Source organism: Vanrija pseudolonga, chromosome 6 (assembly GCF_020906515.1).
Source record: "Vanrija pseudolonga chromosome 6, complete sequence".
Classification (NCBI taxonomy): Eukaryota; Fungi; Basidiomycota; class Tremellomycetes; order Trichosporonales; family Trichosporonaceae; genus Vanrija; species Vanrija pseudolonga.
Window position 1 is genome coordinate 1,753,709 of NC_085854.1, and position 12,068 is coordinate 1,765,776.

The window sequence follows — 12,068 nt, forward strand, 5'->3', positions numbered from 1 at the left end:
CCTGGCGGCCTGGCGGTGCAAACCTCACTGCCTGCGTCGATTCAATCAATCAACCACTGCACCCGATCCATCGACCATCCCATCTCACCCCTCCCTCCGTCTCTCTTCCAGCAACCCCTTCCTACACACACCCCCTCCTCTCTCTCTCTCCTCATTCTCATCACCTAGTATACACGGATACCCACAAGTCGCCTGTCCCCTTCGCTCCAGCATAACCTCAAAACAAACACAATCACACCCACGACCTAACACACACGGCTTGCTCAGCATTGTTTATCCCTTTGCCGCCCACCGTTCAACCCCCACCAAGCCTTATCTCCCCCCGCGACGACGACCCACATCTGCGTCCACCCCACCCCCACACCCTCCTTGCTCGCGACCAATGCCTTTTTAATCAGCCCCACACCATGGACCCACCAGATGTTTCATCTCTCAGTCTGTCACCAAACAAGGGCCAGCTCCAACGCACGCCGCCGCGTCCCCCCTCACCGGCACTCGGCGGCGGAGGCGCCGGCGGCACGCACAGTGCCACGGCCACCCCCGTGCCGTCGGTGACGCCCGGCCCGGCCGCTGGCCTCCAGCTGGACATGTCGCTGGGGTCAGCAGTGTCGGCACTTGTGCACCATCTCGCCCAGCCTCTGTCGGCCCATTGTTCGCATGCCACCATCATGGACCTACGCAAGCGCCTCACCTCGACGTTTACGACGGCCTATGCTCCCACTTGGAACGAGAGCAACCCCCACAGCGGCTCTGGCTCGCGCTCCCTCATCGCTGATCGCCTGCATGGCCTCCCGCGCCCGCTTGTCGACGCCGCCAAGCAGTGCGGTGTGGACACGGCAGTCTGGCAGCAGGCGATCGCGGCCAACAGAACCAAGAAGGCAGAGTCGGAGGACAATGGCGAGGAGTGGGAGGTCTGGTGCGACCCCGGCATGGTAGTCTGGCGCTGGGGAGGCTGGGGTTGGGAGGAGCCCGACTTTGACCCGATCAAGCGGCCTCGTGGTGAGTGATAAGTGCGATAATCGCCACTGACATTCTCAGAATCTTTCAAGGTCGTTTGGCAGGCTGCGCCTACGGCAGAGGTCACAACCTCGGACCCGAGCACGAGTCCCGCCGCGCCGACGCCCCTCCGTATCTCCAAGGCTATCCCCATCCGCGCGCCGACGCTCAACACGGCGCCGTCGACCCTTATGCAGAGCCTCCTCGCCGCTGCCGACCCGTCCCGAACTCCATCACCCGGCCTCTTGCCCGCCGCCGACGTCAGCCCCCGTCGCGTGCACTCGCGCAACGGCTCGAGCGACATCGAGCAGCACCGCCGCGGTGCGCACTCGCGCAACTCGTCGCACGCGTTTAGCGTGCGCTCGAGCATTGGCCACAACAAGGGCCAGGACTCGACGTCGTCAAATTCGAGTGACTCATCCGACACGAATTCGGGACACACCCACCTCCTGACCCCGGCTTCGCGTCCCGGTTCGGCAGAGCTCTTTGGAGAGGTCAGTGCCAAGCGCCTCGAGTCCGAGGCACAGCGCGGTCGCGACCCTTCGCCGTCGACCCCACGTGGTGGCGAGGCGGCCAAGGCGCCCACTCCTGCAACCGGCGGCACCGTCATCCCGCAGGTCACGCCGTATGACGGCGGCAATGTCACCGTCCTCGGTGGTGGCACCAAGCTCGGCGGTGGTGGCGTGTCTCGCTCGTCTTCAGCCATGGGCATGCGCGGCCACGACCGTACCCGCTCGCCGTCGGTGTCCATCGTCTCGCGCGCCCTCAACACGGCCGTTGGCCCCAACTCGAACGGCGGTGTGCCGCTGCCTGCCTCGCCTCGCAAGCAGCGCACCCGTCGCCGCATCATCCCCACCCACATCGGCTACTTTGGCCAGCCTGGCATTGGCGGCCCGATCATGGGCGCGTTTGGCAGCAAGCCTCCCCAGCCCGGCGCGGCCGCTGGCTTTGGCCCGGGTCCCTGGCCGCACGTCCAGCCAGGCGGCGGCGCCGGCGTCGGTGTCGGTGTGGGACCCCCTGCGCTCCCCCTCGGCCTGAAGCGTTAAGCCACGCCGCTCCGCAATCAATCACAACTTCCATCCGCATCGACTCTCATCAACAAGAAAGCATCATCAAGTTTCCGCAATCCCTTCGTTTCACCCTACTTTGAGCCTTGGCCAACCAGGCGCCTCGGCCTTCGCATTACCCCATCAAACGTTTACTCTCTCATCTGTCTCCCGGGCCACCCCGTGTTCTTCGTTTTCGCTCTTCTCGTTGCAAAGTGATCTCACCGTCATTCCCTTTTCGCAACCACGGCGCGATCGTGCGCCGTGGTATCATAACCCCTATCTCACAACAGTGTCGAGTAGTAGTGATGTCGCATGACCATGCATAGTGTCGTCCAACCGGGTGCTACGGGGTAGTACGGTGGTGGAGGAGTTTTGGGGGGAGAGGTGTATGGTGGGAGGAGGGGGCGTTTGGTAGGTTGGACGATGTGGGCGTGGATCTCGGAGGGGCCGGAATGTGGACGAGGGGTATGATGCAGGGCGTCGTGTATGTGTGCGTCGTTTTTGTCCTCGTCGTCGTCGTCGTTGTCGTGTATGTGTGTCGTCTGGCATCTGCATGTCGACCCGAATACTGCCCGGCAGTCGCAACCTAAGCCCAGCGGCCGAGGCCAGCTGGGCCCCCGCCTTCCCAGTAGACGGGCCAGTCCTTTGGCCAGGGGGCGGGCGGGAGCGTCTTGGCCGGCGGCGTGGGCGTGGCGCGGCGGGCCGCGCGCTCGTGCGCCGCGCCGAGGATGCGGAGGAAGTCGTCGTCAAAGCATGACTCGGGGTACGCCGCGGGCTGCTGCAGGGGGGTGCGGCGGCCGGCGCGGCCGAGGAAGGCGTCGCGCAGCCTGCCGGCGAGGAGGGCGATGCGGCGTGAGGCGGCGGGGGTGGTCTTGAGCGGTGACGCTGACGCGGGGGCTGGGGCATGGAATCAGCCGTGCTGTGCGTGCCGCACGAGTGAAACAAGGCAACTCACCAGCGTGGCCGTTCATCCTCGAGTGCCGTCTGCTCTGGAGGAACAGAACCAGGGGGACGGCGAGGCCGACCGCCGCAGCGAGGAGCGCGAGGGCGGGTGCTGCGCGGGGCGAGAGCGACATGGCGAACAGCACGGCCGCGAAGGGGAGGGCAATGCGTCCGGCGATGGGGAGAAGGCAACGGCGGTGCGTGGTGGTGCGTGATGAGAGGGCTAGGACGCCAGCGGCGAGCGCGAGGGGGAGCGCCGAGAGGGAGAGCGCGGGGGTCGAGAGCGTGAGCGAAGGGAAGACGGCTGGACGCATGGTGGTATATCGACCTGTTGACAAGTCGCCGTGCGAAAAAAAATATACCTGCTGCTGTTGGTGTCGTGCGCGCCGATCTGCTGCCAGCAGCAGCTGCGACGACAACACAACACGCGTGCACGGGCGGGCGCAAGTATGGGAGATGGGGCAGATTGCAGATTGAGATTGGGCAGATTGCGCCGGCCGTCAGTCACGCTGAAACGCGCTGCCGGTCGTCGAGTGTGGCGGCGGGCCCGCGGCGCAGACTGGCTGGCGCAGGTGGGCGCTGGGTCGTGCGAACGCCAATCTTGCTGGCGCTGGATCGGCGGCGACGGCGCAGGCGGCGCAGCACTAGCGACGTGCCACTGCGCCGCGCGCGGCACACTCACCTCACCCCTGCGAGTGTGTTTGCCTTGCGCCACTCGCTCATCAGTCCCCTCATGCCAATCATTCTGACCACTGCGCCCACTGCGCCAACCGACCAAGGCCATGATGACGAAGCTACGATTGCGCAATGCTGTCCGTCGCGCCCATCGTATGTAACCTACCACTAGTCATCCCCCCTCGAACCCCCTGGGGCGGTACACGCCGCTACGCACCCCGCCGCCCCGCCTGTCGCCAGTCGCCAGTCGCTACCCGCCAACCACAACCATCACCGCCGCCGCAATGTCGACAGATGTAACATGCTGCTATATGCTATGATGATCTACGCCGCTACGCCGCCATGTCGTCCTACTGCCACTTGTTGCTTGTTGCTGGTCGCACCCGTGGCCAAGCCCAAAGGACCGTCCACTCACCCACCCTCCTCCCACTACACAGCCCCTCCCTCTCGCACCACACTCCAGGCCGCTCCACGTAAGAGCAGGTGACAACCACTCACACCAGACGCCCCAAACCAACCCATGCGCCCACACTGGGACGAACCAGTGCGCGCGCGGGACCAACATCCCCACCCAAACCCATGCCGCCCGAGCTCTCCACGCCGTCCAGAATAGCTGGCCGGTCGGCCCAGGCGTCGTCGAGGGACGACTCGAGGCGTTTGCGGATTGCAACAATGCTGGCTTGAAGGTCGTGCGCAAGTGTGCGGTGGTCTGCTGATGCCAACGCTAGCTGGCGCAACAAGGGCACGGCCTCCGCTAGGACCCGTATTAGCACTGCCAACAGTCACACACTTGAGCGTCTGAGCGAGCGCTAACTCACCACTCTTCTCGTCGACGCGGGTCACGAGACGACCAAGACTCGCCACCAGATAGTCGTACTCATCGACAGTTCCTTTGCGCCCCGCTGCGCGTTTTTTACTGGGTCGGTGCTTCGACTTCGCAGTTTGTCTGAGTCATGTGGTCAGCTCGGAACCAAGTACAGCGCTGATTACGCTCCACCCACCCTGTCATGCGAGTCGACTGTGAGAACGCTGTCGTGGGCGCCACGGTGTACCGCGTAAAGTTGGTAGCCACTGTCGTTGCGTTGGTGGCCACGTCAACGTTCTCTAGTTCTGGCTCATTGTCCACAATATAGAAGGTGTCTGCTTGTCAGCACCATCCACACACACACGCATCATTGTACTCACCAGGATCCTCGAGACGGAGCTTCTTGAGGAATGCCAGTCGTTTCATCTCCTTGTCCAACTGGCCCTCGATTTCCTGAAACACCTCGGAAAGCTCCTCGTGCGCGTCGTCCAGTGCTGGATGAATCACACGCTCGACGAGCTCATCGCGAGAGTGGCGTGCCGACAGGCGGTATGCCTCGGCAAACTCAGCCCCACGGGCGAGGACGTCGACCGCGGCGTCGACATCGCCTTCGTACTCCATGTAGATCTGGGACGCCTCGATATGCCTTCCACGAGACACAAGGTACTCTAACACGGTCAGCATCGTCAAGTTTTCACGACCTACCAGTCACTCGCTCCACAAGCGACGCAATGCCGTCCTTGTCCAGCTGCTTCTCGGCGAGAGTGAACAGCTCCCTCCAAGCGTGCGCCTTCTCAAACGCCTTGAGAGCCCTGTCAGGCTTCCCAGCAAACGTGTACGCAATCGCCGCGTCATAAAAGTCGCGTCGGTCGTACAGGTACGTGCCGTAAAGGTCGTAGATGACAAGCAGGTGCTCGGGGTCGTCCTTGTAAAGCTTGAACGCCTCGTCGTAGAGCTCGTATCGGGACAGGTACGACGCGGCGTCCTCGAACCGCGAGGGGCCCGCCGCCTTGAGGTTGCGAAGCGCGCTCTCCCTCCGGCCAAGGTGGTCGTCTATTCTGAAGCGCTGCTCGTTTGTTTCGAGCGCTCGCAGCTCGCGCAGGAAGGGGAGGTACTCCTTGGGGTCCTGAATTCGTTAGCTGAAGCTCGAGTTTAGACTAGCTCACCTTTTGCGAATACTGGGCAATCATGAGCACGAGCTGGAAGTTGTACATGCCTAGGGCAACGTCGTAGAGGCGATTGACGTTGGACAGGAAGATGATGTACTTGATCGACTCCTCGACAATGCTCGGGTGCTCGGCCTGCAGATGGAGAAGGACATTGAGACCAGCCTCGTAGTCTGGGGGCACCTTACAGACGTGTGCAGTGAGGATGGTCTCGACGTACTTGACGAGGTCCTTCTTCTCCAAGATCTCGCGAAGCGAGTCGCAGATTGAGTTGACCTTGTCCGCTGGGACCGCAGGCCTGGTAGGATCCCGCCCAAGGTCGGGGTAGAGCACGAGCGACGAGTCATTCGAGTTGAGTTGGGACACAAAGAGGTTGAGGTAGTCAACCTCGGGGATCTGCGCCGCAAAGTCCTCAATGGATGCGGCAAACTTGGCCGGCGCGAGGTCGTACAGGATGTTGAGGTCGAGGCGGTGCTTGCGGCAGGTGAGGAAGGCGGAGCGGTACGCACCCGACAAGATATCCTGGCGAACAACAGCGAGGACAAGGGGCCGGGGGTAGATTGTCTCCAAGTTGCCACGCGGCATCTGGAGGACGAGGCTCATCGAGCTCGGGCAAGCGACGACAGCGAGGGATCCACGCTCCACGCGGCGCGTCTCCCACTCGGCGTCCTTGATGGCGACCGCCTCCTCGCCGGCGACAATGCGTGCGACGGATGAGAGCGGCGCGTACGTCGAGCTCTGGGACGACGTCGTGTAGACAAGGAACTCGGGCGTCGTGGTGAACGACGTGACGGCCGACGCAAGTGACGTGGCGTCACGCTGCCCAAGGCTCGCAGCGTGCAGCTTGCCGGACTGCGACAGCGCAAAGACGAGGCGCGACTCGGCAGACACCGACACGGTGAGGATTGACGAGCACAGGTGTACCAGGATGGAGGAGGACTCATCGACTGCGTCGGTCAGTGTGGCTCAGAAGTTTGAACTCACCAGAACGCAGAACTCCCTCCCTCTCCACAACGAGCCACCCAGCCTCAGCCTCCCACAGGATATGCTCGACGCATGGCAGCATCTTGGACGTCGAGAGGACCTCATTGGCGTCGGCCGTACGGAGCAGCGCGCCGCCCTCGCCGTCACCGAAGAACAGCGCCGCAACTTGCCCCGTGCCGCTGAGACACACGCGCTTGGCGATAAACTCGCCGTCGGTCGGCGCGAGAGACTGCTCCCACCGGAGCTTGGGCTCGGCGACCTTGCCTCCGTGGCGGAGGCGTGATGTGCCGGCCTCTGGAAGGCGGACGTTGAGGTCCCACACCTGCACAAGGCCCGACGCGTATAGCACCGCCAAAGAGTCGTCGCTGGGCGACACGCTGACGTGAACTGGCTGAGATGGGAGGCTCAGTTGGAACGACGACATCGGTGGGGGAACATTTTGGGTCCGGAAGGGAGTGACGAGGAGGCGTTCTTGGCAAGTCAGCGAGGCGCTTGGGCTGCAACTCACTTCCGTCCACAACCGCCACGGATCCAGTGTCGATGGGCATCGGCAGGCGCGAGGCGTAGGTGTCCCACACAAAAGTCCGGACCTGCACATGGTCTGGTGGCGTCAGTTCTCAGCTCAGAGATTTGGCTAACTGACCCTTGTCAACAAGATACAGCGCCATAGGGTTCTCAGGATGCCACTTGACGCTGGTGAAGCGACGATCGCCCTTCCAGTGAGGGACGATCTCCTGCTTGAGGTAGTAGTGGTAGTTGTTCATCGTCCAAAGTTGGACTGACCGTCAGCTGAATCATGTCGCCGGTCAGCCAACTCACCGACATCCTCCTCCTCGCGCTGGATCCACACGGCAAGGACCTCCGAGTCCGAGTTCCACGAGACGTTCTTGACCCGTCCGTGCTCCCACGTCGCCTCGGCCTCGCGCAGCTCAAAGCCGCCATGCCGCAGGCCATTGCGCTCGAGCATGGCGACATCCCAGCGCCCGCGGCGGCCCTCACCGCCACCCTGGTATCCGTACCGCACCAGCGAGGCAATCACGTTGCCGCTCGGGCGCCACGCCAGGGCCGGCTCGAGGCCGGGTATTGACTCGGATGTGGCAGAGAGCTTTGGGGTGAACCCCTCGCTTGCCTCGCGCGAGTAGATGCGGACCTGCCGACGAGCGCCGTCCACCCCGCTGCCGTAGGCATCGAGCGACGATACAGCAAAGAACGATGCGTCGCCGCGGAATGTGATACGGGGAAGCCCATCGTCGGTGGTATGCGAGAAGGAAGTGGGGGCCGCCGGAGCCGGCGCCTTGGCTGCCAGCGCTGCGGCCTTGCCAAGGGAGCCATGGAACTGCGTCGACTTGGATCCCCAGCCGACGTTGATGAACTTGTCTGCGGGGTTAGCTCAACTTGGGAACCTAACCCACCTTCGCCAAACTCGTCGCTGCGCAGAGGGCCCTCGTAGATGGTGTCAAAGGTGCGGGTCATGCACACGAGGTTGTCCTCGCCCGTGACTAGGACAAGCTGCTCGTCGTCGGGGGACCATGCGGCGGCCTTGACACCAGAGTCGATGCTGCCGACGACCTCAGCCTGGGGAGTCAGCTACTATGTGGGAGGGTTCCATCAGCTCCAGACTCACAGGACCAATCCCTCCGTCAATGCTCTCAATCTGCAGCGTCGCAATGTCGCCTCCAGCCAGAATGACGATGAGCGACCGGTCGTCCGGGAAGAAGTGGAGGTCGAGCACCTGCGGCACGTCGGGCGCGAGGGGGAACGGCGCAGTGACGGGGGTGGTGAACGAGCCAATGACCTGAGAGGTTAGCTGCATTCGGTACACACACCTCACCTCTGAGAACTCGGCGCCTTCCTCGAGCCCCTCGATCCGGACAATGTCCACCTCGAGACCCTCCTCGGTCGCCTTCTCGATGGTGGCGTAGACCGTGCCGCTCTCGGGGTCGACGGCGAGCTGCCCGGCGCTCGCGGCCGCGCTCGTGAGGTTGATAGAGGCCACCTGGACCGTTGTCGGGGCCAAGCTCCTCATGGTGCGCGTGTTATTGTTGTTGCGATGCGTGTAATGTTGCTTTGGGTTCGACCTCGAATCTTTCAAGATTCAGCACCAACTCAATGCCGAAGTCACGTGGTGAGCACCTCGGTTTGGTCCCGTCGGCGTCGGCGCGTTCGTCACCACCACCGACGACGTCTTGGATGCCCATCTGCATCGCTCCACCGTCATCACGCACGCGCTGCAACATGCCGGGATTGAAAGAGTACGTCTCGGTGGGAGGAGGGAGCTGACACGCACCAGACAGGACCTCTACCTCGACCCGTCCATTAGGGTAAGCCACGGCGGCGTGGAGCAGCACTGACGATCAGGACTGGGTCTTGGTCCCCATCACGCTGATCATGGTGAGCACTCTCTACTGATGGAGCGCATACTGACACGACAGGTGCTGGTTGGCTTGTTGAGGCACTATGTTACGCTGCTGCTCAACTCGGCGCCGAAGAAGCAGCCCAAGGCGGCCGTGCGCGAGCAGTGAGTTGGCCAACGTCAGGTTGACAACTGACCCCAGGCGCATGCTCGGTCGCTCGCAGCTCCTGCGCGCATCGTCCCCCCAGTCGCCGCTCCCCCCGGCGCAGTACCGTGCCTTCTCGGCCGCCACGGCTACGGCGCTCACGTCGGGCGAGTACATCAAGCAGAAGACGGCCGCCGAGAAGGAGGTGTCGGTCGGCCCGTTCGACCCGTCCCAGATGGACACGATGATGGACGGCATGAAGAAGCAGGCCGTTATGATGTGGGTTGGGTGATGGGGAGTGTGCTGACAACCAAGGGTGCCCAACATGCTCATCATGCAGTACATCAATGTCTTCTTCTCGGGCTACATCCTCAGTGAGTACAACAAGAAACTCGCGACTGACTTTTAGTCAAGCTTCCCTTCCCGCTCACTTTGGGCGCCAAGTCGTTGTTCGCGCGCGACCTTGCCATGCCGGATCTCAGCGTGCGCTGGGTATCGTAAGTCGGCGTCCGCCTGCTGGCCCTGACCCTCCAGCGCGCTCTCGTGGTACTTCCTCAACCTGTTTGGCCTTAACGGCGTGTTCAAGCTCATCCTCGGGCAGGACAATGGTGAGTGGCACGCCATTGCTGTATCGAGATAGCGCTGATGTCCCAGCCGCGGTCGACACCCGCGACATGACCGCGACCGGCATGCTCGCCGGCGCTGGCGGCGCGCAGCCCATGGCTGGCCCCGCCGGCGTGCCCGACATGGACCGCGTGTTCAAGTCTGAGGCGGAGAACCTGTCCCTCAGCGACGGCCTGTACAGCTGGGTCGGACATGGCATCGAGGACCGCGTGTTGAAGCGCTTCAACCGGGCGTAGGGCGAGGAGTGAGGGCGAGAGCGAGGCGCACAATAGACGCGCGGGCGAGATAGCTTCTGCATCGCTTGCGTCGACCACCAAATGCATAGTAGTATTGCACTGCACAATAGTACATATTTTGTAAGCGTGTGTGTCACTGCACGCATTCTGCGCGCTTCTTGGTCATTGACGCCATTGTCTTCCCGATGCGACCTTGGTCACCCGCCAACAGCGGTGGAGGCTGTTTGTTGACCCGCTGCGTAAAACGCGTTCGCCCTTCCATCCACCCTTGTCGCCCATTCCTCCATCCCAACTTCTCTCTGTCACTCTCACTTTCACTACAACAGACCCGATGCCGCCCAAGCGAGACCCGATGCCGCCCAAGCGTCACAGGTCAAGCTCGCTGACGGCGGCGCCGTCGTCAGAGCTCAGCTCCCCGCCCGCGTCACCAAAGAAGCAACGCACCCTCGAGCCCGAGGGCACGCGCTCGCTCGGCATCCCCAGCCCAGAGCACACGCCGGTGTCGTCCTCGTCCTCCTCGCAGCAGGTGGGCACCCCCACCCCTGCCCCTGCAGCCTTCCCATCGTCCACGGCCTCCAAGCGTGCGCGCCGCCAGTCGTCGGCTCTCCCCGAGGCCGGGCCGTCAAAACCCAAGCCCAAGCCCAAGCCCAAGGCGACGCCGAAGGGAAGGGCGCGCACGACGGGCACGGCAGACGCGTCAACCCCCTCGCGCCCCGCGCCGAAGAAGCGCAAGGCGTCATCGGCGGTCAGCAGCAGCCCCGCGCGCTACCTCGCTTCCTCGCCCGAGCCCGTCTCCCCCACCCCGCGGTCGGCGCGCCGGCCTTCCCCGCCGTCCAGCCTCACCGACCTCCCGTCGTCCCCACTCAAGGCGCCGTCGTCGCGTACTGGGTCGCCCGCGCCGCGCAAGACGCGCACGGCTGACGACGACAGCGGAAGCGAGGACGGCGTGCTGAGTTTGGGGAAATGGATGGATCGCTCAGAGCGGGAGGGCAAAGTCAAGGGCCCCCGGCCAAGGTCACCGCCGGTCGGAGTTAGGGACCCTACACCGCCGCTGTTCAAGCCAACGCAGCTTCCCTCTGGGTGAGTGTGGACTGTGACAATGCTGACAGATAGTGTGGGCATCGGCGACCCCTGCCTCGTCAAGGACCGAACTTGTTACTTTGTCGCCGTGCTGCTCGCTTTCCATCCCGCCACAACGCGCGAGGAGCAGCAGAGGCGCGGCGGGGACAAGTACGAGGTTGAGGACCAGACGGGCGAGCGCCGCCTCGTGGCGCGCCACCATGTCCTCTTCGAGTCTGACGGGGAGCCGTTTGCGAAGGCCAAGGTGGGTCACCTGCGCGCGTCGCTTGCTGACGAGCCAGATTGGCCAGCTCAAGGAGGTGGCGGTGAAGCGCACGACGCTCGACGTTGTTCAGCGCACGACAAGCGTGTTCAAAGATCTCGACCGCGAGCACCAGCTTGAACAAATCAAGCCCCACCTGCACGCTATCGTCAAGGAGGAGTTTGAGCCCGCGCAGTGGCGCGCCGACCTGTTCTTCGATGGCGAGTTTGGCCTGCTGGACAAGAACACTTCGGCAGGCGATATCCCAGAGGACGAAGCCCAGAACGTCATCATCCCCTGGCTGTTCAAGTGGAACAATGGCGCTATGGCCTCGGACGAAACGGTGCGCCACCCGCCCGAAGGCTCGGAGCGGCATGACGCTCTGCGGGACGGCCAGCGGTTGTCATATGTCTCGCGCGTCCTCTTCCCCGAGGCGGTCATCGAGCTGTGTATCCGCTCGTACGACATCCCTGGCTCCCCAGCCGAAGCGTATGCCACGGCCAAGGACAAGCTCGAGGAGCTCGCCGGCCAGGCGTTCACATGGCGCTCGCGTCGAACCAACATCAACCATCAACGCCGCGAGATTCGTAGAAAATTCGACATCAAGTCGGACGACGAAGACGACGAGGAGCGCCGGCGCCACGAGTATAACCTCACCCCCATCAACGCCGAGCGTCGCGAGCGCAAGGCCCCCACCCGTTTCCGCGGCGGCGAGTAGATAGATAACCCCTCCTCATCACCCCTCTCATCTCCGCGACGTATTTGGTCTATC

At 63.3% G+C, this 12,068-nt stretch overlaps 5 protein-coding genes across 5 annotated transcripts; 3 read left to right on the top strand and 2 right to left on the bottom strand.

The window, feature by feature from the left end:
* Positions 1–43: 43 nt before the first annotated feature.
* LOC62_06G008459 (uncharacterized protein) lies at positions 44–2,381 on the top strand. The gene is made up of 2 exons (XM_062774994.1): positions 44–999; positions 1,039–2,381. The coding sequence occupies exons 1-2, from the start codon at positions 408–410 to the stop codon at positions 2,040–2,042; spliced, it is 1,596 nt and encodes a 531-aa protein (XP_062630978.1). The 5' UTR covers positions 44–407; the 3' UTR covers positions 2,043–2,381.
* Positions 2,382–2,631: 250 nt separating this feature from the next.
* LOC62_06G008460 (uncharacterized protein) lies at positions 2,632–3,301 on the bottom strand (the record flags this gene model as incomplete). The annotated part of the gene is made up of 2 exons (XM_062774995.1): positions 2,632–2,942; positions 3,001–3,301. The coding sequence occupies 2 exons, from the start codon at positions 3,299–3,301 to the stop codon at positions 2,632–2,634; spliced, it is 612 nt and encodes a 203-aa protein (XP_062630979.1).
* A 787-nt stretch (positions 3,302–4,088) lies between these two features.
* Positions 4,089–8,665, bottom strand: IKI3 (Elongator complex protein 1). The gene is made up of 13 exons (XM_062774996.1): positions 8,449–8,665; positions 8,242–8,412; positions 8,030–8,192; positions 7,437–7,994; positions 7,261–7,395; positions 7,126–7,218; positions 6,618–7,088; positions 5,634–6,580; positions 5,173–5,593; positions 4,848–5,135; positions 4,664–4,802; positions 4,481–4,608; positions 4,089–4,416 (listed from the first exon to the last, which is right to left on the bottom strand). The coding sequence occupies exons 1-13, from the start codon at positions 8,641–8,643 to the stop codon at positions 4,157–4,159; spliced, it is 3,969 nt and encodes a 1,322-aa protein (XP_062630980.1). The 5' UTR covers positions 8,644–8,665; the 3' UTR covers positions 4,089–4,156.
* A 170-nt stretch (positions 8,666–8,835) lies between these two features.
* SPBC1711.03 (ER membrane protein complex subunit 3) lies at positions 8,836–10,084 on the top strand. Its single transcript, XM_062774997.1, has 9 exons — positions 8,836–8,869; positions 8,908–8,938; positions 8,976–9,008; positions 9,050–9,135; positions 9,173–9,394; positions 9,431–9,489; positions 9,525–9,612; positions 9,650–9,723; positions 9,770–10,084. The coding sequence occupies exons 1-9, from the start codon at positions 8,853–8,855 to the stop codon at positions 9,973–9,975; spliced, it is 816 nt and encodes a 271-aa protein (XP_062630981.1). The 5' UTR covers positions 8,836–8,852; the 3' UTR covers positions 9,976–10,084.
* A 222-nt stretch (positions 10,085–10,306) lies between these two features.
* Positions 10,307–12,014, top strand: LOC62_06G008463 (uncharacterized protein; the record flags this gene model as incomplete). Its single annotated transcript, XM_062774998.1, has 3 exons — positions 10,307–11,055; positions 11,089–11,299; positions 11,337–12,014. 3 exons carry the CDS (start codon positions 10,307–10,309, stop codon positions 12,012–12,014), a joined length of 1,638 nt encoding a protein of 545 aa, XP_062630982.1.
* Between the last annotated feature and the right edge of the window lie 54 nt (positions 12,015–12,068).

What these genes read in the sequence shown, in the direction of transcription:
- LOC62_06G008459 (XM_062774994.1), top strand. Translation starts at nt 408, where the DNA reads ATGGACCCACCAGATGTTTCATCTCTCAGTCTGTCACCAAACAAGGGC. An exon ending in CCCGATCAAGCGGCCTCGTG is followed by an intron (nt 1,000 to 1,038) that starts GTGAGTGATAAG and finishes TGACATTCTCAG; the next exon opens with AATCTTTCAAGGTCGTTTGG.
- IKI3 (XM_062774996.1), bottom strand. Translation starts at nt 8,643, where the DNA reads ATGAGGAGCTTGGCCCCGACAACGGTCCAGGTGGCCTCTATCAACCTC. An exon ending in GCTGTATCTTGTTGACAAGG is followed by an intron (nt 7,219 to 7,260) that starts GTCAGTTAGCCA and finishes TGACGCCACCAG; the next exon opens with ACCATGTGCAGGTCCGGACT. An exon ending in CAGTCGACTCGCATGACAGG is followed by an intron (nt 4,609 to 4,663) that starts GTGGGTGGAGCG and finishes CACATGACTCAG; the next exon opens with ACAAACTGCGAAGTCGAAGC.
- SPBC1711.03 (XM_062774997.1), top strand. An exon ending in ACCTCGACCCGTCCATTAGG is followed by an intron (nt 8,939 to 8,975) that starts GTAAGCCACGGC and finishes ACTGACGATCAG; the next exon opens with GACTGGGTCTTGGTCCCCAT. An exon ending in AAGAAGCAGGCCGTTATGAT is followed by an intron (nt 9,395 to 9,430) that starts GTGGGTTGGGTG and finishes CTGACAACCAAG; the next exon opens with GGTGCCCAACATGCTCATCA.